General features: G+C 38.7%; 1 protein-coding gene across 1 annotated transcript in view; it reads left to right on the top strand.

The window, feature by feature from the left end:
- Positions 1-25,622, top strand: part of SERINC5 (serine incorporator 5) — a 48,684-nt gene that overhangs the window by 10,563 nt on the left and 12,499 nt on the right. Inside the window, exons 2-9 of the mRNA XM_075182426.1 lie at positions 10,981-11,148; positions 14,323-14,501; positions 16,369-16,451; positions 19,550-19,643; positions 20,359-20,570; positions 21,066-21,161; positions 23,585-23,711; positions 25,382-25,448. Of these exons, the coding sequence (XP_075038527.1) occupies positions 10,981-11,148; positions 14,323-14,501; positions 16,369-16,451; positions 19,550-19,643; positions 20,359-20,570; positions 21,066-21,161; positions 23,585-23,711; positions 25,382-25,448 (1,026 nt within the window). The remainder of the gene's footprint in view (positions 1-10,980; positions 11,149-14,322; positions 14,502-16,368; positions 16,452-19,549; positions 19,644-20,358; positions 20,571-21,065; positions 21,162-23,584; positions 23,712-25,381; positions 25,449-25,622) is intronic.

Below are 25,622 nucleotides of genomic sequence, written 5' to 3'. Positions count from 1 at the left end.
TTTTTCTTTTATTACCTGTTTGGAAAAACTCGTTGGGGAGAATTCAGTTGCCAGCTATGTGGTGCGCAGACATCGCGTTGCGCACATTGTCGGCAGTTACGGTAGAAATCTTCGCTCGTTTTTCCTTGCTACTCTATGGGGTGTTCAGATTGTGTAGGCATGTACAGATAACTAATGTATTTATAGTTATACAAATTGAACTTTTTATTTTAAACAGACAACTATAACATAACAATTGAATAACAGTCCCGATGTGTGTGTATATATGTGTCTGTGTGTATGTAATAAAAAAAATAATATATATATATATATATATATATATAACAAAAACAGACATAGATCCTCTGCACTCGCCATGTACAGACTGGGGTGCAAGAGGGGGTTGCCCACATTGTATAGACAGAAAAACAGGGATACTCTGCACTCTCCAAACACATAATTAATGCTGTACTTAATACTGTTCTATAATAAAAACAGGGAATGTTAGTTCCACATACTGCAATATATGTTAAGCTGACCAACTTGTGTCAGGTGAGTCCCAGGTCTCCCATGGCTGCTAGTGCTAGGGAAAGACTTGCCTTTAAAAGCTGTGTGCAGGTAAGCCTTAAGCCCAGATAAAATAGCATAGCATTTGATCATGTTAGGACTGACCAGATTGGGAAGACTTTGGCGTGAGTTGGTCAGCTTAACATATATTGCAATATGTGGAACTAACATTCCCTGTTTTTATTATAGAACAGTATTTAGTACAGCATTAATTATGTGTTTGAAGAGTGCAGGGTATCCCTGTTTCTCTCTCTCTCTCTCTCTTTCTCTCTCTCTCTCTCTCTCTCTCTCTCTCTCTCTCTCTCTCTCTCTCTCTATATATATATATATATATATATATATATATATATATATATATATATATATATATATATATATTTATATTATATATTGCAATTAACACCAATAAAGCCAAAATGCTAAGCAATACATCTATCTTGAAAAAGTGTGAATATGGGGGGCGGGCAAGACAAGTTTGTGGCTGTATGTGTTCAAACAAAAACATATTCCAAGAATAGGGGATGGAGCAGCCACCATTTTACTAAAACTTATGCAAGGGTTAAGTGGTCAGGGATATTTGGGGGCCATCTATGTCTATCATGAAAAATCCCGGGAGCCCATACCCATGTGAAGAGATACGATTTATTATGAAAATAATAGGTAATTTTTTCCATGCATACGACATGCCAAATTCAGTTTTACATAAGTAAACTCTAAGGGCCTGATTCATTAAGGAAAGGAAAGCCAAAAAAGGAGTAACTTTGCACCTTGACAAAACCATGTTGCATTGGAGGGGGAGGTAGATCAACTTTTTATTTCAGTGTACAAATAAAGCTATCAAGTATTTGTGTGCTACATGAAACAACAGACAATATTTAACTTATATGCAAAATAATGAACTCATTTGTACCCCTTGCATTGTAACACGGTTTGTCCAGAAGAATATTTACTCTTTTTTTTGCCTTACTTTCATTAATAAATCAGTCCCTAAGGGGTATATTTACTAAACTGCGGGATTGAAAAAGTGGAAATGTTGCCTATAGCAACCAATCAGATTCTACCTGTCATTTTGTAGAATGCACTAAATAAATGATAACTAGAATCTGATTGGTTATATATATATATATATATATATATATATTTATGCAACATCTCCACTATTTCAAACCCGCAGTTTAGTAAATATACCCCTAAGTTTTTACCCTCTGGCATTTTGTAATGCATTGCACATGGTTTTTAATTAACATAAACAAGTCTGACACCAAAAACCATTTTTTCTAGTATTACCATGCCCATAGGCATTTTCACTTGTATTGTAGTACAAGTTTTGAAATACCGCTTCCATTTTTTTGGTGTTTACTGCATGTAAATGCATTATGAAGCCTACAGAGAGCTCTTAAAAAACTGAGGTCAGGGTCACTGGCAGCTAAACATAGTCAAAGGAAGCTGGGCCAGTACACAGAGAATCAGAATATGTAAACAAGGAGCACAAACCACTATGGCACCGAGCCTGTTGCTCAATCAGAGGCAGATTAAACACTCAAGTGAGTGACATCACAGGCATTTACCCAAAAGTGATGAGTCTACGGAAAGGTTATTAAAGATGAATTAGGTCAGGGAGTGTAGCTTTCTGGAAACTGTTGTGTCCGCATGTACATTTGCAATAAAGATTCACTGATGCAATCACTGTGGTTCCAAAGCACATAGGTTTTATTCGCAAAATATTACAAGGCAAAGTTTGGCATGCATACACCTGCTTGTTTGGCAACAACAACAAGCTTCTATCAGAACACTCTGGTTTCCAAAGCCAGAGGTGAACAATTTATACAATGTACAGTTGTAAAAACAGTGACATCACAAAGTTACATAGTTTACAGTATTAAGGTCCACATTCATAGGTTGACTCATGATCTCTGTGACGAATCGCGTTTGATAACCAGCCTGTCCCTCGTTTCTCACAAAATGTGGATTATAGCATGTACTTTTTATAGCCCTTGTTTTTGTTCCCCAGCTCAACAGAATACCACTACAGTGTCTAATTACATGTGGATAAGGGGACATTGTAGCTCATTGTAAATATGTATATTGTTTATTGTATCTTGTTGATATTGCATGGAAATTGTTAGTCATTGTCCTTAAAGTGAAGCCAAGTTGGTTATGGGTAAGGATCAGATTGCAGGATACAGGTGAGGTAGGAGGCCAATTAGTATCCATTGTTCTCAACATGACTAGTTCAGATTAGTTTTGTCTAGAGCCCAGCAGGGGACCTTCTGCGGAAGTACAGCTCATCTCCACTCCACCTTCCACCCCCTAGTGCAGCACTCACCAATGGTTAAATAGGATAGACCCAGAGGTTTGCCCAGGGAGGGGAACACACTGTGGAAATTAGAGTCTAGATATAAGGAGCCACTCCACGGGGGGAGGGGATATTCATTCTGTGACTGGAATCTGCAGGGTAGCTGGTTTTAGAGTTTCCGTTCTCTACCAATGAAATATATTGGCAGATCCACAGAATGTAAAGTCTGGGCAGCCAGATATCCCACTAGCTTAAGCAGTTGGTGTTAAGTGATAAACCTGCCTGGCATGTATTTGCTGCGTGTATATCATAATCTAGTGATTGTTTTTGTTACAATAAATGTATTGTTATACTTTCTAACTTCATTTGTCTGAGTTACTGAGAACCCTAGAAGATACTGGGTAGACTTCCCTGGCATAGTAAGGCACCCGTGGGTGGCCTGCCAGCGTGAATTGGGTAGCATTATGAAGATACCGTGTTTATCTGGCCCAATCTCCCAAGATTTTGACGTGGCATTGGTTGATTCTTCTAGTCATTGTTCCTTGAAGTGGCCAGGTGTCCTTCCTCATGCTCCCGTCTCTAGACCTGTATAAACCAGTTCTGACATCTCTGGACTTACTATTTGATGTATGAAAAGTGATATTATTTATAACTAGTGTTTGCAAGAAATGTTCTCATGCAATTTCGAGCATAATACTAAACTCATTAATTAGCCTTTTTACCACATTATATTTTATATTAAAAGATAGAAAATACTTTAAACATACTTAAATGTTGCTACAATAATTATGTTGCGTATTAATCACTGTGCGACTGATTGTAGTGTACAGAAATTATTGATTACCACCTTTTGTCCACTTATTAAAGTTCTACAAAACATATGGGAACCTGACTTCCATACTGTTCAAACAGCTTATAACATAGCAAACATTGAATTTGAAATGGACATCATTGATATATTTGTCATAATATGAACTGGGGGCACTACCGCTTATCATAATATGAACTGAGGGCATAATATGAACTGGGGGCACTACCTCTTTTCATAATATGCACTGAGGGCATAATATGAACTGGAAAATGTAGAAAATTCCAATCTGTTCAGAGGGGCTGTGATGTCCTCTCCGACCCCCAGGGCGTGTGCAGCAAGAGAAGAGATCTGGAGCTGACTGGCCAGGTCATAGATATGTTAGGTGATGGAGTGGGGGCTGGGGGGGTTGATAGGGTATATGAGGTTGGGGAACATAATAATGGGGGGATTAATGACATGAAATCGGGCTAAACATGCCCCAGTGTGGCGCTAGACACTCCCCCCTTGGCGGTACTAGATACGCCCTCTGTCTGCGAGGCACGGACTATCCCTCTCTAGATTTCCCGGGGTGCAAACTCTAAAGTGCACGCTAATGCATTGATCCCTGTATGGAATGATGTCCATACACATGGACGGCTGAGAGTGCAGAACTGAGCACTGGTGGGGTTGAAGTGCATGAGTCTGTTCTGCACTCTTCTGAGCAGTCCGTGTGTATGGGCTCTGCATTCACAGTAGGGATCAAAGCTCCGTTTCTGATCTCGTCATAGCTGGGTGAATAGATCTTTATAATCATGGATTATAAATTCAAGGACTATAATCCATGATTTTTGCACTACTGAATGTACGCAAATCAAATTATTTGATTATGCCTCCTGCCCAAACCATATTGAGTATTATTGTGTCTTGTTACTAGAGACCTTTAAGTTCAGAAGGATATTGATAGATTTGATTTACATCCAATGAGGGGCTACCAAAACAGTTCGATCCAAAGACCAAAATGTATATAGCATTACATCATACTGTAGAGAAGATAATTGGATCACTTGTCTGAAATAATTAAATACATTAAGGGTCTTAACAAGGTTTAGGGCTATTTTCTTGATTAAGTTGGTTCATCGTCTATTTATGTAGCGCTACTAATTCCGCAGCGCTGTACAGAGAACTAGCATCAGTCCCTGTCCCATTGGAGCTTACAATCTAAATTCCCAAACACAGACAGAGAGAGAGACAGACTTGGTTCCACAGCAAGTGGTCCCTCATAGACTGGTGAGAGCTCAGGAGTGATTTTATAAATGTTATTGTTTTTCTGTAAGAGGGATTAGATAATTGAAGCAGATGTGGCTGAAAAAATACTGCAGTACATTTATATGATTGTGCTTGGGATAAAGAAGGATTCATCTGTCTTGAGAATAATCCATTAATGAACTTAATAGTCACCAGATCGGACAATTCATCTGCATCTATAATAAACAGTATATACTAGGTTTGTATTGTAATATGGTGTTTGAGAACAGGCTTTCTGTAGCTTGCGGTAATAACTGACATATCTGTGATTTCCTCCCATGCCCCTGCAGATACTCAGAATAACACAGGCCTTTCAGCTTTGTCTGTGGTTTGATGTTTGTTGTGATATCTGAGAGATCAAGACTTCTCCGCTAATGGCAAATGGAAATTAGTCATTCACCAACATGAGTTTCTAATGTACACTACAAACTGTTGAACTTTGTCAAGCAGCAAAACATTTCTGAAATTTACTGAAAATCTGTTTTTCATTATCCCCCTCATAATGGCTATTTTCATAAATATACACTATAACAATTATTTTATGGACTAATAGAGATTCCTTAGTTGTTCAGTCTTTTTTTTTTTTTTAACCATTGCTAGTTGGTTGAAATACAGTTAGATGGAAAAGTTTAAATAAACCAAGCCAGATTTAATTTAATAATTAGAGACTCAACTTAAGTTTAAATTTTAGAGGGTGGTATAGGGGTAATGGTAAATATAGAACAATAATGGCAATTTTAAAGTATTTTACAGAATAAGAAACTTACATTTTCATATTTATTTACCCTCATAGATTTATAGGGGTGTGATTCGATTCAGCGTAAAGTGTCTCTGGGACAGTCCATGGAGACACATTGTGCCAATGTTGAGGATGGAATCTCTGCTTATTTTTCCTAGCACCCCATAGAGCTGTGAGGGGAAAAATGAGCTGAGATTCCTTACTGATTCCAGACAGGCACAACGGTGGGCAATTGAATCCCCCCCCCCCCCATAGGGTTATAATATTTGGTCTCGTGTCCTTCTGCTTTTTATATAACGCACAAAATACTGATCACTAGTTGTAAAATGAATTCCCAGGGGCTTGAACAAACATTTTGATTTGCGCACATACAGCAGTGCAAAAATCATGGATTATATTTCTTGAACTTGTAAAAGTTCCTTCTATATTTGTATTTTCATAACAGTTAATACAACCTGTTTGCTGAGGTATAATGTCATAAACTGTCCCTGATTTTATAAAGTGATACGAAGTACCGTTACTTCTCAGGATTAAGCTTCTAAATGTGTTACCATGTAAAAGTTAAGAGTAAGACCTGCAAAATCTTGGACACCTGCAGCTTACCAAGTTATGGGATTTCATTTTATGCAAGTGAGAATTGGATAAAGTGAGAATTGGTTATTGGTGATGTAATACACGTTTTCTTGTTGCTACAGACCCATAAGGGAATTTTGATAGTATCGGGAAGCAAAGTTTTCAAATGTAAAAAAAAAATGTTTTCAGTCTGGATGCTGCATCTACTAGAATTAGAAGAACATAAATGCAAAGCAGTTGCTAAAAAGACATCAAAACTAATGTATTTTAGTCATGCATTTTCCATGCATTTTTTTTAAATGCATTTCACTTTTGCAGTGTATTGTACTGATAGCGTGCATGTGAAGTATATTGGGATGTGCTCTTAAAATAGTTTTTGAATTAACATTTTGGAAGGCTGTGGTGAGAATAGCACTAATGGCTCTTATTTGTCCTACATTCCACTTTCCAGGCATTTATTACCTTGTTAAATGTGCAAAACAAAAAAAGCTGATGTGTAAACGAGTTCCAAAAGGGAGTTTTTGGCAAGCATTTTTTTTCATTTTCACATGCCTAAGGGTTAACATTTTGGACTCTGGAAAATATTAACCCTTAGGCATATACATGGCTGCTATGTCTTAAATATTGTTTTTCAACCATGAAATATAAGTAAAATGTTTTCTGTTAATCTTATCGGTTGGAAAATACAGATGTAATTTACCATCCATGGATATTTGTTATCTTATCAGCTTCTACATCAACAGATATATTTATGTTTTAATATACAGTCAATATTTTTGTTTTCTATACTAACTGTTTTGACCTATACATACAGACATTTCAGTGCAATCCTATCTCTCGTTGTTGGCAAATGCCAATCACTGTAGGTTTCTTATCTAGAGTTAAGAGTACCCTTTTTTTTTTTTTTTTTTTGCTTTGTTTTATTTTTTTATAAGCTAGGTTCTTTTTTTGGATGCCAAGACAGGAAGAAAATCTCAGTCTGTAAATTACCTTCCTTTCTTTCTTATTTATGCTGAGCACAGCAAAAATACTTCTAGCCAATCTTTGCTATATTGGTATAGATAAATGGTGGACAGTATGGGGCATATTCAATGAGCTCCGAAGACCGCGGTTCCATGCCCGCTGCGCATTACAGATGTTAATACGTTATTTTCCTTTGCCATTCCAGAGCATAACTGCGATCTCTGGACCTAACTGAATATGCCGCTATGTGGTCAATGATATGACAAATGTGCCGCACCTTGTAGAGAAGCATTATGAGATCATCATCACCATTCATTTATATTGTGGCACTAATTCCGCAGCGCTGTACAGAGAACTCATTCACATCAGTCCCTGCCCCATTGGGGCTTATAGTCTAAATTTCCTAACACACACACAAAGACAGAGACAGAGAGATTCGGGTCAGATTGATGGCAGCCAATTAACCTACTAGTATGTTTTTGGAGTGTGGGAATAAACCGGAGCACCCGGAAGAAACCCACGCAAACATGGGGAGAACATACAAACTCCACACAGATAAGGCCATGGTCGGGAATTGAACCCATGACCCCAGTGCTGTGAGGCAGAAGTGCTAATCACTAAGCCACCGTGCATGAAGTGTTCACACAGCCCAAACAGGTGTTTAAATAATATCTGACCAGTCAAGCTGTCGAGAAGACCTCCTCATTCAAACACAAACTAACTTGCTTCATGTATTGTATGAACGCCCTACACAAGCTCTGTGACATCAGACCCACTAAGATGAGGGGAAAACGGAGCAATATTACACATGGGATCCTTGCGCAGGTCTAATAGTCACTAGTTATCATATACAACACGGGAAGCATCTGCTGGAGAAACAGCCTTGGGCTATGCCAAGAAAGGAAGGGTATACTTGTGGTATATAGGATGTTATAATCCCAAAGGAAATTGTTTTAATACACATTTGTTTCACAAGTAAAGCTTTCTGTGGTCTTCTAGAAGTCTTTAATTTTGGTTTTCTCAGATGTTTGCTCTCTCAGTATGTCGGACTCCTCACATGCAGCTTTATGAAAAGCCCTGAATTACATTCCCTGGTTATTTATCTGTAAGGAGACATAGAATGTTTGCTGCAGATAAACACAGACTCTGTGATCCTCTCTATTCATGTAGCGTCTTACTACTTCTCTGGTTTATTGTTGGCATAGACCTGTGCCCAAATATGAGCCTCCATAGACTTCAGGCGGTGCCAGTGGCAAATTATTTTTCACAAATAGCAAAAACCTAGATTGGTTTTGCTAAGCCTTAAATGAAATGATATTGTTAGGCCACCATCCCCTTTAACTAGCAGAATGGTGGGGGCTTAGTGTCTGGAACACATTCCATTCATAAGATTCCTAACTTTTTCCAACACCTTCTGTTCAGAGGACTGATTGGACAGCAGCGTTTAGATCCAAAGTTTGGCTGCTTTTCTTCAAATTGACCCAACAGGTTTTGACCCAAAACAATTGTTCTACTCAATCAGAATCTGATCACAGGACTGCAGGATAATCTGCTCAGACAATGACCCTGTACTGTCTGGAATGCAACGGTTTGTGTATATGGTCATTAGCAAACCGCAGTGCATCGGCTCCATTCTTTATGATTGTTAGCCCAGTTGCCAAACTAACAGATCTCTACAATCTGGCTCTCCATGTGAGGCCCAGCTGGCCGCGTATATGGTGTTGAGTTATTATGAGGACGTGATGACCGTTGTATACAACCGTGAAAGCCCTGAGGACATAATATACCGCATCAAATAAAATAATGTATGTAAAGAATTAGGACTCATAAATATAATGATGATTGATGGCTAATTCTTTAAAGGTGTCCCATGAAACGTAAAGGACGCGGTGTTCATGTATCACTTGTATGACAACTGGGTAAGAGCACTCTGTGCAGACTAGAAGCTCTTAAAGAAACATTGTAACAAAAATATTATTTCATAGATCCTAAAATAATATACCACATATCTAAATATATATCGTCTGGCAAAACCATACCCATAAATAAACCTTAATGTATGTTTGTCTCTCTGTAGGTGAGATCTGCGGTCTGTAAATAGCTTTTTAAGTGCAGGGTTTGTTCCTAATATGGGTAGGGTGTTCTGTACACAGATATCCTGTTACTGGTATTGTCTGGATCTTTTCATAGAAGCTCCCCGGAGTTCCCTAGCTACGTTGTTTGCCCAGCCGTGCTCTTCTGTACTCTATGGAATGGAGTTTGACAAGACTGTTTATACCGTAAACTCTGGGGCTTGGGAATCAGCCTGTGATTAAGACCCATCCCCCCTTTGAAAAGTGAAATTAATTTTTATTACCAAGATTTTTTAAAAGTTAAACATTAAAGTAAAATAAATGTTTATCATTGTTCTTTGAGAACCACACAAAACACATCCTTTTTTTTATTGTATAACATGGTCCTACACTCTGCTCACTTAAGCAGTGAAAAGCTACAGTAATTAAATGCTCATGAAATTTAACCTACAAGTCGAGTAAAAAATATGTATGTAAAAGTTCCCAGTGGTGTCTTCTCAGGTCCAAAAACCTATTGTACCCTCAAAATGATACACTGTAACCCCTATTACTATTCTACTATCTACTATCCTACTATCCTTCTTGGTTTAATTCCTTGACTCTACCGGATGCTCCCAGTTTCTTGCCATTGTCCGTATAGGCAGCGCTCCAGTGCTTATAGGATCATCACGTATTATACTACCTCTAAACTGAGCCATGCATGCTGTAGGAAAGGGGAAATCTGGACTCTGAGAAGAGTGGTGCTTTATCTCCATGATTATATGTATAGGATATGTGTCTGTAATATTGGAGAGTGGAGAGCGTGCAGACAACTAACAGATTATTACTGAGAAAATAGTTAAGTGGACATTTGCTATACAGTTTGTGACATTTTATATAATCACTGCAAGATATTATAAGCCAATTTACACACATGTGCTCTGCTTGTCCTTCTTCTGGTTACAGAAAACAGGAATATCCTCTTCCTGTGATTGAACCTTAAAACTATTATCTTTGATTTATTATTATTATTATTATTATTATTTATTTTGCATATAAGGTGGCACAGAACTCTGCAGTGCTGGATACTGAGTATAACAAACAAACCATACTTTGAAACACAACAGGTTGGGGAAGAGTCTGGTTGGACGAGGTAGGGAGTTCCATAAGAAGCAGCAGCACGAGAGAAGTCTTAGGGGGTATGAAAACAATTCTGAAGAGTGAAAAAGTGGAGATGTTGGCTGCTATATAGATAATCAGATTCTAGCTATATATGTGAGTCTGTCTATCTATCTAATTAATATATTCACACACACACACACACACACACACACACACACACAGCAATTTACAAGTGATGTGGTGGTATGGCATATCAATGTATACCCCCCACTTTCACCACTGGTGGAATATGTTTTATTTAATATTTTATATATTTTTTTATTAATTTTAAATAATAATTGTATTGTTTGCACCCCTCCCCTTGTTTGCCCTGACACTTCATGTTGGGCTTCAGAAAGGGCAGGGAGGCCCAAAATAAACAAAGGAGAGGAAAACATCCCCAGCAAATAGCAATCGGCTATAAATGCAACATTAAACAACTTATCGTCTAGCTTATTAATGATCTTGTGTGTAGTTATTAAATTGAATTTTAAATCAAAGTAGTTTGACAATGTTATACTACATGATCTCTGCTAATATTAATGTTTCCTTCCAGGTGGCCTGTTGCTGTGGGGTTGCACCCTGTGCGCTGTGCTGTACATGTTGCCCTAAGATCAAGCAGTCGACAAGCACCCGCATTATGTACGCTTTCTTCTTCTTCCTGGTCACCGTTGTCTGCCTGGTTATGATGTCCACCACCGTGGCTACATTAATGAAAGACCATGTGAGTTCCAAAACATTTTTTTCCCTTTTTTTTTTTTTTTTTTGGTACCATGAAAATGTGTTGTGCACAATGTAACTTTAACTTTGAAAGGCACGTGAACAGATCATGTGTAGAGCGTAGAATGACTGACAAGCTTGTAGACTTTCTCTGCAGAAATGCATTCTGTGGATTGGTAGAGTCATGCATTGGGCTAGGACCAGTCATATTATAGCACATATGTTACAGAAGTTATACTCTAACCATTCAATGCCAGGGTTAGTAGTATTAGGTAATACATTGTAAACTATTTCTAGCAGCAAGTTATACCCATGGTACCACAGCTGTGTGCCTATGAGGAGGCAAACGGGGCAGTTGGCTTGAGAAACAGGCAGCAAAATGTTGGGTTTAATGCATAAAATGCTCACTTTCTTGCTGTGAAGAAGTGTTTCTATCATACAATAAACAATACAATGATGACATGTGCATTTTATAGTGTATAGCATGGGGGAATTCAGTTCTCTGCCATGTGCTGCTGGACATCACCGCAATGCCCAGTGGTGCACGATACCACTTATTACGGTAAGGAATCTCCACGTATTTTCGACGCACCTCTATGGGGTGTGAGGAAAATATAAGCGGAGATGCATAGAGGCGGCGTGCCTTTGTGAACCGTGCCACTCACATGTGTACTATTCTTATACTAGTCTGTGTCAGGTATCAGAGGGCAGTTGCAGTCTCTGGCAGCAGACTAGTGAGGCTCACCCTCTGGTAACCACACACACATGATGGTTTGATCTTTGAGTATGATTGTTTTCAATCAGATTGTACAGATATTGTGGGTGACCAGCGATCATAACGGATCTTGACTGACCAAGTTGGGCACTCTTCTGTCATTGGCCAGTGTTAGATCATTGTATTCTATATATCGATTGATTGACCAGTCCATATAGTATTCTTGCTGCACAACTTCCCTGAATGTCATTATTATAGTACTTCCTTATTTGTTTGATTAGATGACGGGACTATTTCCTAGGATCTATGCAAAACTACCTCCCATTCTTCAACCCCTTCCTCCTCCTCTGGTTATGCCGGCCAATTAGCCCGATTTCTGAGTGACTGGATCCATTGTCCAATTTTGGCGCAAATGTAGGTTGCAAAATTAAATGGGATTTGGCTATTTGGTGCACAGAGGGGGAAAAAAAAACCCACAAAAAAACAAGCCAGTGCTTGGTATATCCCATATTGTATATGGTACCAGCTGCATGCCAATATAAATGCCAATATATGTATACAAAACAAAAAGACGTTGTCAGCGCTTATCCGTAACACTCCATATCTGTCTGTATCTAGCAAAATGAAAACATGAGGTGTTAGTTCATATTTTGATCAAATCCTGCACAGGGCAAGCAAGAGAAAATCTTCCTCACCACTGGGACAAGCTTGGTCTCTCGGACATTAGCTGCCAAGTGAGAACTATAAAGCAGTTAGCCCTCTATAGGAGACTGCTGTACTTTTATACACTTCAATGGAAAAGCATGAGGTTTGAGTGGCCTAAGATCTGACTTAAACTCAGGGCAAGATGGTAGCAACAGATAACTGCTAATTGCTGTGCAATGGTCTGATAAAAAAAAAAGGGAAGACACATGAATTAGAGGTCAGTAAAGCTGGGTATACACTATACACAGTTTTCATCCAATAATTGGCTAAATCAGCCGATATACGACCTCTCGTTCAAAAGTCGGGTCAGTGTGTGTAGTGACACGATGGTCGAAAGTCTGCCCAAATGGACGATTGTCGCCTCATTTGGTTGGTCGTACCGTTTAATATTTTCGTTCCAATCTCGTTTCCGCTGTGTAGTGTGTATAAATTTCTGACCGATCCACAACAGTGAGTACGAAATTACAGTCATTGCTCATGACAAAATGGCTGTAAAAAGTCGCTAAAGGGACGTCTGCTCTTCCCTTTATCGTTCTAAACAAGACTAGTGTGTATGCAGTCCATGGACCGAGCGATCGGAACATCGATCGCATGTAAAATCGCTCGGCATAGTTGGTGGAAATTTCTGTAGTGTGTACCCAGCTTAAGACCCACAGTAATGTACAGATAACACATCTTGTGTAGTTAAACGGCATCCACTTGTGATTATTACCAGTTGCATATGTCACGTTCTGACTTTTATGGTTCTGACATTACCTGACAGCAGATCTGTGCTCCCTCTATTTCTTTCCTTTTCTTCTGTGTACATCTCTCTTGTCAAGAGAAGATCTCTGTAGAAATTAAACCTTGTTTACGTCTTTTCCTCAGGTTGTTCTCATATGGATTTTATTTGCTATATTGTATCCATATTTTGATAAAAACTGTCTGTAAATGTTTGTATATATTTAATTATTGTTTAAATGAATAAGACAAGATTTAAGAGAACCTGTTTTTTCCTTCATCCTGGAGCTGTCTGTCTCTCACACCAGTATCTCCAAGTCCTGTATTGATTTAATAATCTGCCCACTTGTTTCAGCCGCTCCTCTCACAGCAGCAGATGGAAAAACTGATGTAGATACAATGAGCAGAAGTGGTTTGGACGTGAATAGAGTTTCATTATCCTCAGATAAACCCAACAACTGCTTTCGTTGAAACTGCCTTTATTATTATTATTTCATCTATGTTCACAATTATGTGGAATTCAAATATGTCTAAATCTTTTATTGGAGAATGTAATTCCTACAGAATTGTGTCTCTATGTTTTGTGAAGACCTGTTTGTTTCAGAATCTGTTCATGTCTGTGGGGTAAACATGGCAGGGTAGAGTAATTGGCTTAAAAAAGTCTACTTATTGTAATATGTTTACAATCAGCCCCTTGTTCCCAGCTAGTTGACTGGCGATGTTCTGTTCCAGGTTCCATATCATTCTTTCTGTGGTAACCAAGAACAATCGATAACAAGTCACTCTGTTACACTGAACTAATGACAGAATAGATAGCATGACACTCTCAAAAACTAGTGGTATATTTATGGTTTTCCTTTGTACATTGCGCCTAATGTTTGCTGGGGGAGATTCAAGGAAGAGGTTTGTTGTAGGATTAACAGTGTGACCTACATTACGTAATATAACAAACGAGTAAACCCATTCCTGTGGTAACTACATTAATGTAGTCTGTTTACAATGTCGCTGACACATGTTTTCTGTTCTCCTCTGTGCTAGATTCCTTTCTATGAAGACATCTGCCAACATCTGCAGGCCGGAGACAACTGCGAGCGGCTGGTTGGGTACTCGGCGGTGTATAGAGTCTGCTTCGGGATGGCCTGCTTTTTCTTCATACTTTTCATCTTAACCATAAACATTAAAAACAGCAAAAGCTGTCGAGCCAAAATCCACAATGGGTAAGTGGACGACATCAGGATTTAGCTTAGGACTCCCTTGTGTCCCCATTTTGCCAGGTCAATGCTCTTTATCAAATCAGAACAAAAAATATATATATATATTTTTACCCGAATCCTTTTAACTCACACTGCTCCTATCCCCATTTCCCCATAATTCAAAGTACATTAACAAGATACATGTGAATAGGTTCCTGTAAGTGTTTTACCTCATTTAGGACCTAAAATTGTCACATGGGTGTCCTACATCTTTATTTGAAATTTCTGAGCATCTGTATTTGCACAGTGCTCCTCTACAGGTTTTCTTCTCTCCACAAACCTAGGTGCACTAGTTAGCAGAGGCATCTCCCTAGAACAGAGAATAGGTCTTCCCCTTGACATGCAATGGAAAGGACATCTAGGCCCTCCAGTGCAAAACCCATTTCCAGTGTGCTTCGTAAATGAGGTCCAATGCATTCAGTGTTCTGCAAATGCATCTATATTTTCTCGCTCATAGCAAGGTGCATGCTGACTTCCTGGTCAGTAGCTTGCCCTCATGCAGAACTCTGTGGGGCCAAAAAAAGTAATAAAAAAAAAATAAAATCTCATCACTTTAGAGCGCTGCCTACTAGTAGTTTTAAACCAACTTTTTCTCCTAAATTATTGATCATTGATTCTCAGTTATATCTTAAATAGGTAATGAGAAGTGGATCTTGGGACTGTCTTTATTTCATGTGGCATATTTGTCCTTTTTAACATTTGTATGTCATTGGGAATTGGGCGTATGGAAACTCTGCTTAGCTGTTTGTCACCGTTGGGTGCTGTGTTGGAGTAACTTGATGGGTGGCACAGGAACCAGCGCTCTGTAGGGTGGTTGGTAAGAGAGTGCACAAGTCTCTGGAGAGTGTGGATACTTGGCTGTCGGGAAGCACGGGAAAATGTATGAAGGGAGGTGTGGAAGAAGGATGTCTAATGTAATTTATAAAAGAGGGATAGCAAAAAGAAAAGGGAGGCAAAGAGAAAGGGATGGAGGACGGTGAGAGGGATGGGAATGGAAGTGTTGTGGGAGCTGAACAGAGAGTAGGAAAGTAATACGTACATGGATATGTGATAGAAGGGAGGGTAAGAGACGGGCACTGGTAGGATGGGATGGATACAGGTGCAAGTAGATTTGTTTGCTATCCAAATTGCTTCTCTAATAGTATTATAAATATAGATAGTGATAATAAGATTTGGAAGAGGGAGTGATATTGACAGGACAGAGGATTATAGTACAAAGGGCATAACTAGTGTCAAAAGATAAATGACAGCATGGGTGAAGATGGCACGGAGTGCTAGGGAGGATTGGGTGAGGAGGATTAGGTCAAAAGGTAATGCAGGTAGAAGTGAAATAGAATTTCTTATAAATAGGGAAAATACAGTAAAATAGATAACACTGTATCGGTGGTTTACAGCTGTGTGGGGACTTCTATTCCAGGACATGTTACTCCACGGCGATGAGCGACTAAGGATCACTATTCTAGGTTTACTAGGTACAGGACGCCTTCTTTGTATCACATACAATCATGGTTACTTCCCTCTTCGTGCACCTGGTAGGTGCATAAGGCATTGAATGTTTAGGACAACACTCCACGACCTCAGAGAAGTGCCCCGTTATTGCAGCTGTGTACAGGAGCCGCACTATGGGAGTCGCCTTCCTTTACGTTACACTTTTCACTATTTCTTCAAATCCTCCTTCCCAGACACCTGCCATAGTTTCTGCCAATGCTCAATTGAATTTAAATGGATTGAACAAAGCTTGTTTTAACGGACTGTATTTACAATGAATTCACCAACAGGACGTACTTACTAGATTTCAGTAACCATCTCATATATATGTTTATTTTTGCAGTTTTTGGTTTATCAAGTTTGTGGCCCTGGTAGCGATGTGCTCTGGAGCATTCTTCATTCCTGACCAAGATACCTTCCTCTTCGGTAACTCTCTTTGTTTTTTTTCTCCTCATTCTCTGGGTTATGACGTTAGACAAGTATCTGAGTGACAATAACCATCAGTATGTCTTTGGACCATGGGAAAGGGAAACACAGCACCTGAAAGACAGCCATACAAACACAGGTAGAGCATACAAACTCCACGCAGATGACGCCCAGGGTCAACATCCCATTTACAGCACCAGTGCTGCAAGGTTCAAATTTACAGAGAAAAATACAGGAAAAAGTACATTTTATTTTGTGTGCCTCATAACCAGCCCTCTCCGTTGTCTGCTTCTGACCGTGGCATCTAGAATGTATCATGAGGACACCACTATTGAAATCTCATGTGTGGCCGAAGGGGTTAAAATTTTGTAAGAGAAGAATGATTTTGATTCTGTCGGCAGATGCTTCCTGTTTGGCTGATAACTTACTGACCGTGTTGTGTTGGTGCACAGCTGTAGCACAAAGTGTGACATATTGGATTGTTTACATATTGCTACTGAAAAGTTATTTTGGTCCCTAACGGATGAGTAGTTGCATGCATCTTACATATGTAGGTGTAGAATGTGGGGAACTCTAGTATGTGATGTCGGAATTGCTAGTGTTGTGAACATTCTGCCCATTATAGTTGCAAATAAATGGATCTATGAATGAAGACAAATATGGAAGGAGGAGAAACACATTTCCACTCAGTTCTCCATATTTGCTTTGTGCCACGGGAGTGCGTGGGCGGTGCTAGGGTGTGTATGCATGGTAATGAGATTAATCCTTGCCGCGGGGCGCGTACTCCACTCTACTTTATTTGCCGGAATCCTCGGTCACCTCTGCCCTGTTGTTGAATAAAGCTGCGTTGTATATAATAACCATACTTGCCAACTCTCACGGAATGTCCGGGAGGCTCCCGCATTTCACGTGAGTCTCGCAGACTCCCGGGAGAGTGTGGCAATCTCCCGCAATTCTGCCCACTTCACTAGGAAGTGGGCAGAATTAGGTCCAAAACGCAGCAATTCACCGGGAATCGCGGAGTTTGGCCCCGCCCCCCATCACGCCCACCTCCCCCGGCAGGCTCCCAGAAGCCAACTTTAGAAAGTTGGCAAGTATGATAATAACTAAGTATTATATATGGCGCCATTATGCTTCGGAAATTGAGCATTGGCCCCTTGTACACTGGTAGAAACTATTGAGCTGACTTTCTTAGAAAATGTTATTCCATGACAGATGTTTAAACATAAACATTTCCAGTGATGATGATGATTATGAATACATCGTACTTTATAGTGTTGCAATATATCAAGCAGCCCATTAGTAGAAATGCTCTGATTTCTTTATAATAAGCATTCTCCTGGGTTTGTAATTGGCACTGATATATCTGTTTGTACGCCCTGGAATAACATACTATTTACAAGTGTTACAAACTACAAAAATATAAGATTTACCCTCATATAACATTAGTTGCATACATGTTTATTATTTTTGTTTAAGACCACTAATGTCAAAAAGGTATATTATTTATTTGTGCACACGTGTCAATGCATGTTAAACCTAATTCTAAACCACCATGAAATCACGCCTACACAAAACAGGACGTGGATCTAGTAGATTTTGAGCTTGCTTCCCACGTGAAATTCAGCGGGTGTAGCCCACCAAAACGATTACATCTAGAATGTCCCACCGCGGTAATGGTGAACATTGAAAGTTTGAAATTTCATTGCGTTGAATACACACAAATTTACAGGCTGCTCTGCAAATCAGGTCCTCCTTTTGTGGATGGCCAATTTCATCAGGGTCCCCCGATGGAGGGAAATGGGAACTCCCACCTTTCAGATAAGGAGGCAGGAAATTCAGTCTTATCACCGTTTTTGGAAAGTGGAAGTCACCTTTAAATACTATGTATTTTTTTTTATTTTTTTTGGTGGGTGCAGAAAATAAGGAAAACTGCAGGGGGGATATATACTTTTCATTCTGTCTGCATTTATTAAGTTTTTTTATTTTTAGTTAGGTGGTCTGAATGGATCACAGAGGAAAATAAATCAGTGGAACAATGGCATTGAGCAAGAAGCTGCCTGACATAATCAGGGTGTATCACAAACAGCCCCGCCAAGCACATAATATTTTAGTGAATTATTATGATCATAACTAGACAAATGTAATGGAAAACAATTTATTTTGTTAGAGGAAACAAACATTACAGGGACTAATAGAAAACAAATGTTACCCAGACTCTGTACCACTTCTCCTTGACTATGGGCAGGTTGCAAAAGTATCATGATCACAAATATATAGGGGGAGATTCAGTTCCGTGGGAGGTGTCACCGGAACGTCTGCGGGGACACAGCGTGTGGGTGTTATGGCAGAAATCTCCGCTCAGATTTTTGTCGCACTCCATAGAGGTATTTATAATGAGATGAAATTCCGAGGTGATATCTTGTATCATAAAAAGTTAGATGGGGGAGGGGAATATTTAATAACATAATAAGTGATGACATGAGCAACATAAGAACTCACAAATTGTGCAGGTATTATTTTAAGTAGTTCATACATATATTATAAACATCACTTGTGTATTAGATGCATATAGGCAATTTAGAAAAAAAAATGCTGTCCAGCATTACAAGCAGGGGCACATTCATAGGGGGTTGATCGGGGTGACCATCCACCCACCACATCCACAGCAGAGACTGGCTGGTGGCTTTGCTGGTTCACAATCGGAGTGGCTGGGCACCACCCTCTGCCTGCTTCTCGGCCTATAGAAGCTGCCATGCAGTGTCATATGCAGTAGCACACTGATTGGTGGATGGCTGGAGCTATCCACCAATCAGAGTGCTGGATGCTGTCACATGGCTTGTACAGCACATCGATCATTACATTCAACTGGATGACTTGTGTACTTTTTGCATTTTGGACTTTTAATTTGTGCCAAAAGTCCAAACCTGCGCAGACACAGAATCTGCACATCAGAATGCTAATTAGGTGCATGCAGCTGTGTATATGTATTGGGGTTGGTACAGTAAATGAACCCCTTTGTTTAGAAATCTCTGATAATTAATATACAGTACAGTCTCTGTGCTACATGAAGACAACTTACCATTTCTGTCTTGCAGTGTGGCGCTGTATCGGCGCCTTGTTCGGCTTTTTCTTCCTGCTCATCCAACTCATGCTGTTGGTAGAATTTACTCACAAGTGGAATAAAAATTGGTATGTGTCTATTTTAAAGATTCATTTTTCTTATATGGATCTATTTTTGCAATGTATATCTATAATACTGTTTGTATAACAATTTAAAGTTGGTTGAAATGAATTAGTGGATCATTGTTTTTTTTTATTTTTTTTATTTCTAGGATAGAAACCATATAAATTCCAAAAATAATGATTACTATCATAGAGTGTAGCTTCTCCTGCCAGCCTATTTTATATGCATCGCTACCAGTTGTCCCTAATACCCAGGGACAGTGTCAGGTTTAAGAATTTCTCATCAAAAAAAGTCCCCGTATAATTTTTTTTTAATATTTACAAACTGCACCTAAATATAAAATTCCAAATATAAAAATGTATGCAGAGATGCCTACAGGGCGAAGACCAACTGTCCCGATTTTGGCGTGACAATCCCAAATTGTGGGCCTCCTTATGCTAAAATGGGAGGCGTGGTCCCAATATCACATGTTTGAATGTTGGGAAGTATGCATTGTTACTGTACAGAATGGCAACCTTTAAAATCATTGACTTGTAAATGTTTTGTCAACTATATGCTCACATGGAATACAGCTTCCAGGCCTAATTACCATGAGAAATGGTAGACTGATTTGAATTACTAACCAATGCAGTAATCTCACAATATTTGTTAAATATATTTTTTCCTTCTCCTAGTAGAATGTTCCTTTAACCATCCACTGTGTTGTATATTCTTTTACAGGAATGCTGGAAAAGAAAATAATAAACTCTGGTATGGAGCCTTGGCGTTTGCCTATCTGTTACTGTACACCATAGCTGTTGGGGCCCTCATACTACTATTTTGGCTGTACACAGAGTGGGAACATTGTAAACTCAACAAAATCTTGCTGGGCGTCAATGGTGGCCTCTGCCTCTTTTTAACCTTGGCCTCCATGTTACTATCTGTACTAAAAAGTAAGTGTTCATGAAGTACGTTAGACATTTACAAAGTATTTTTTATGTTTGGACCATGCAATAGTAGATGTTCAGGAGAACAGTGGGTAATTTACTTCAGCATGTCTTTAGCCTCTAAATCACAGTGAGTTTAATTAGAGTACCAGTTTTGACTGCATTATTATTAAACTAATCCTCTTTTGTGGACCTATGTTTCTTTATAGTTTAATGCAATAGACCATAGAGTTTATTATGCAAATAGAACTGCCTAACTAGCTTAAACTGTTGGCTAGATACACTCACTAGTTGAACGTATCTAACAAATACCTGATTCTGATAGAAATGAAGAGCCTTCTCTGTTCAAGGGTTGGTCTTCAATACAGAAATGTGTAACCTCATGTTTGCAATCACAGCATCCCTATGTCAACAGGTTTGAATAGTGCAGCGGGTATGGCGTATAGGCTCTGGTATATAGTAGTGATTTGTATGTTTATGTATGTTGTGTTTGTTTTTAAGGCAACACGCAGACTGGTTTGCTGCAGTCTGGAGTTATCAGCTGCTATGTGATGTATCTGACTTTCTCTTCCTTGTCGAACAAGCCACCAGAGACCAGTATGTTTTTATGATCATTGTTTCTTAAATATGACATTTGATTAGAATCAAATCAGTACAAATTAATGTTGTCTTCAGCATTTATAACAATTATACTTTTGCTCCGCTACCTTGTTCTCACCCTATTTTTATTATGACAGTCAATAAAATGTAATTTTCTCGATCATCCACTGGAGGACACTGGACCGTGGGGTATAAAGCCTCCTTCAGGACGTGGGCACTTTAAATAATTCTAACAACTAAATGCTCCTCCCTCTTATACTTTTCCCCATCCTGCAGGGAAATTAGTTATTTACTAATCAAGACTCAATGGTCCAGTGTCCCCCATGGATCCAGAGAAAAGGATTTAACTGAAGAATAAAATCTCATTATCTAAAGCAGGCCTGTCCAACCTGCGGCCCTCCAGATGATGTGAAACTACAAATTCCAGCATGCCCTTCCAGCTACCAACAGGTTGTCTACTGGCAAAGCATGCTGGGGCTTGTAGTTTCACAACACCTGGAGGGCCGCAGGTTGGACAGGCTTCATCTAAAGGAATAACATATAGTTGAAAGTAATAATGATCTTCATTTGAGAACCACCTTCATACTGGTGTAACAGTACACCATATACTCATCATTCTCATGGAGAGTGAAACTACCACCAGATAAGTGTACATCTTACAGATCTGTATAACATTATATTAAATATGAGGTGGAGGAATCCAAAAGGACATACAGCTTTGTCCTTTTCTATCTATATTCTAGTGAGCTCTAAATTGTATTATCTGCTATAACTACTATAATACCTTATGTGAAGTTAAGTTGACCACTGTGTTTAGGTCACTTGGTCGTGTCAGGGAACACATTTATCCAGCAATAGATGGGGAGATTGTACAGGTCTTACAGTGCTCATGTATTGAGAATAACAGATGACCATGTACACCTGCAATCATTGGCCATCCATATGTTCTTGGCCTGCTGCCTTATTCTGCATGCGACCAAGTTTAGTTGCCTTTTATAATACTTGTTCTAGAACAATACTATGACAGAGGTCAGTGGCAGGCGATATTTATCCATAAGGTACAGTTATATCCTTTTGCCTATCCACAGTTACTTTTTGAGAGTTTCCGTTTCCTCAAAATCTTTGAAATTTCTTTTTTTTCTTTAAATAAGGGAGATTTTTTACTCTGAAATTTCTGCAATGTAACACAGTGAGGAACAGCTGATTTTTACATTATCAGAATCACTGTTTCTCTATTCTGGCATAACTACAAGAAGCTCCAGAACTATTTGGCAGCTGATATAACCTGGTATGAGTGACTTAAATGGACCATACTGATTTTAAAAGCTTTGGCTGTTTGAGACCCCTTCCCAAATGTTGGATCCAGACATTTAATAAGAGCCAAGTAGCACTGCAAAAAAAAAAAATCATTAAAGTGTACGCTCTACTTTGTGTTTTTATTAATATATTTTGAAGAAAATAGGTCTGTTAAAATTCTTACTGACTGATATTATTTTTTTTTAATGAACATTATTTTATCCGTTTATAAAACTCCAAACCACTAAATACTGGCATAAAATTATTAGAACTCTACAAAGTAATTAGGTTGTGTTATGGTACAGGAAACTTAGTTTCAGTCGCTAATAAGAATTTGCAGAGACTGTAATGTGCACCTATTGACTGTTGCAAATGATGTCTTAGCTGGGAGATTTCATTTTCTGTCTATGTATATCTCAAGTGTTAAAGGCTATAGACCTTATGCCACCTATAAAACTCCTTCTGATTCAGGTAGTACAAGTTGTACATATAAGTACACAGCACCAGAGAGATGATCAGAAACAAATACACAGTTGTCTGATAAATCGGTTTTGCTTTATTGAAGCTTAGACACTACAGGGTCCCGATAGAAATAAAGATCAATCGGATAACAGTACCTACTTGGTTTCTACTGTGGTTGCATATTAATGTACTAATTAGTACATTCCTTTACTTTACATTTTACAAAGACATCTGCAAAGTTTCTGCTCAAAGCTGTCTGTCCTGCTCTCTCGCTTATCTTTCCTGAAAATGACTTATTTCTAAGTTTCGAAGTAAAACCTCTCAGCATTGGAAAAAGAGCTTGTTAATTAAAAGAATTCCTTTAGCTATGCGGGTCTGTATGTTAATCATTCTAGCTAATCGGCAGCTACATTGATTATTTCTTATGCAAGCTATATTGCTTAATTAAAAAGATCATAATTTCGTTTACACAAGCTTGTAGGAAATAGGAATGTAAAATACAGTTGTTTCTGTATAAAACTAAAAATCTACAAACCCCCCTTTCACTGGTGATTATTGTTTTTTTGTCGGCAATATAAGCTATTAGTATTTTTATTTTTCCACTTGTGCATAACTGGTAACTATAGAAATTCTATTTTGTCTACTTTTTTCTTGCTTTGAAGTTTTGGATGAGAGTGGAAAAAACATCACAATCTGTGTACCCAACTTCGGGAACGGTATAAACCAGGATGAACGGCTGGTCTCTGTGCTGGGCGCTATCATTTTACTTGGCTGCATACTGTATTCTTGGTGAGTGTTAGCAATGTGCAGAACATACAGTTCAATGCCCTTACATTATTCCCAGCCCAGCTGTTTACCCAATGTGTGTTAGACTTCAGCAATGCTCTTTTCACTGCTGCTGAGACAGACGTTTCTTCAAAGAGACAGCGCGTTCTCAGTGCTACGTCTTCGTGAACATTCCATTTGGAGCAGAGCATTTTATGAATTTAGTGGGCCTATGTTTTTACATTTTCATATGGTTTCTCTTCACAGCAGTCTAATGGACTAATGTCACATTTATACATTGCACATAATGCGCCTGATTCATTAAGTTAAAAAGTTAAGCAAAAATAAGTAAGTAAGACAAAACCATGTTGCATTGGAGGGGGAGGTAAATTTAAAACATGATGACAGATTTATATTTGGGGTACGACATGTTCCTAGATCAACTTTTAAATTTTTAGTGTACAAATAAAGCTATCAAGTATTTGTGTGCTACATGAAAAAACAACCAGTATTTAACTTATGTGAAAAATTATAAACTAATATGCACCCCTTGCATTGTACATGGTTTGGTCCAGAAACCTTGAGTAAAAAAAAGTTACTCAATTTTTTGCTTAACTTTCCTTAATGAATCAGTGTTTGTGTTATTTTTATGTTTTATAATGAGCAATAAAAAGGCTAGTTCCCTCTTAATTTACAACGGGCTGTTAGACACTTAATCTAGTGTCATCCACCAAATTTGCAATTGTAAACTGGCTTGTTTTGCATGTGGGGGACACGGTCCAAACAAAGAAATCAGTGCTGTGTAAACATCTAGTGCCGGCCGTATGATAAGTACCGGATTCAGTAGGGATCGTAATACGAGAGATATACAGATTTCCAGGTGTAAAAACAAAACCGTGTTAGATGAATTGGAAAGTCAGATAGGCTGACCTATCTGTAATATGCTCGCTACCTCCTGTCATTTACATAGAACAAAGTAGCTGAGGAGTAGCCCAAAATATACTTTTCTTTCTTTTTTCCTCTCCCAGTTTGCTCTGGTGCACCTGAATTTTTACCATGGTGCATTGGTTTACAGAGTATGATGGCAGGGTTAGTGGCTGGAGCAGAAGTTTACACTGGCGGACGATAAGTGCCAAAATAAGAGTTTGGTTTGTGGAACCATTGAGTAGGATTAAGGCTATAGAGGGTGCATTTTTCGGGGTGTTCCTTGACTTTTTTTGCTCCACCTTTGAGCTGACCAAGATTAGGTCTCGTACTATATATTTTGCACCTTCCATACCTAGACATAGAGTCCCTCCAAGCTCTCACTACTGAGCATGTGCGAGACTTCAGAAATCTAGCATCATTTGGATATATTGCTATGGTGCAATGTTCACTCAGTGCTATGTGTGTGTTTTAGAGAACAAACATGCAGATAAAACATATTGTTTGTATTTAATAATGAAACTAATTACTTACAAGGCTATGGTGATGACATGACATCATCTTTCTTGAGGGCAACAAACATTCGTACCTGAATGTATCACTAGTGGAGAAAACACTCTATTGTCAGATGCAGATACACAGGCCTTTAGTCTGGTTGAAGCCACTTGGCAATATAAAAGTGTAGAGTGTTTGTATTTTTACTGTCAATCTTTCTTTTTTTTTTTTTTAAACATTACTATGTCAAATGTTGGTTTTTTTTCCCCCTGCAGTCTCACCTCAACCACACGTTCAAGTTGTGATGCCCTAAGGGGAAGATATGCCCCATATGAAGATGAAGTAAGTAATTTTGCTAATATCTAGAATATTTATTAACATAGATACTTTAATTTTAATAAAAAGTCATATGGGTCCTTTTACACTTTAAATATTTTACTTTTATGAATGTCCACAATGGTGTTCACATCCTTTGCTGAATAACTCCACTGGCTACTTACGGTATACTGTACTCTC

Source organism: Mixophyes fleayi, chromosome 1 (genome assembly GCF_038048845.1).
Source record: "Mixophyes fleayi isolate aMixFle1 chromosome 1, aMixFle1.hap1, whole genome shotgun sequence".
Taxonomy (NCBI): domain Eukaryota; kingdom Metazoa; phylum Chordata; class Amphibia; order Anura; family Limnodynastidae; genus Mixophyes; species Mixophyes fleayi.
This window is presented reverse-complemented; position numbering and strand designations above follow the sequence as displayed.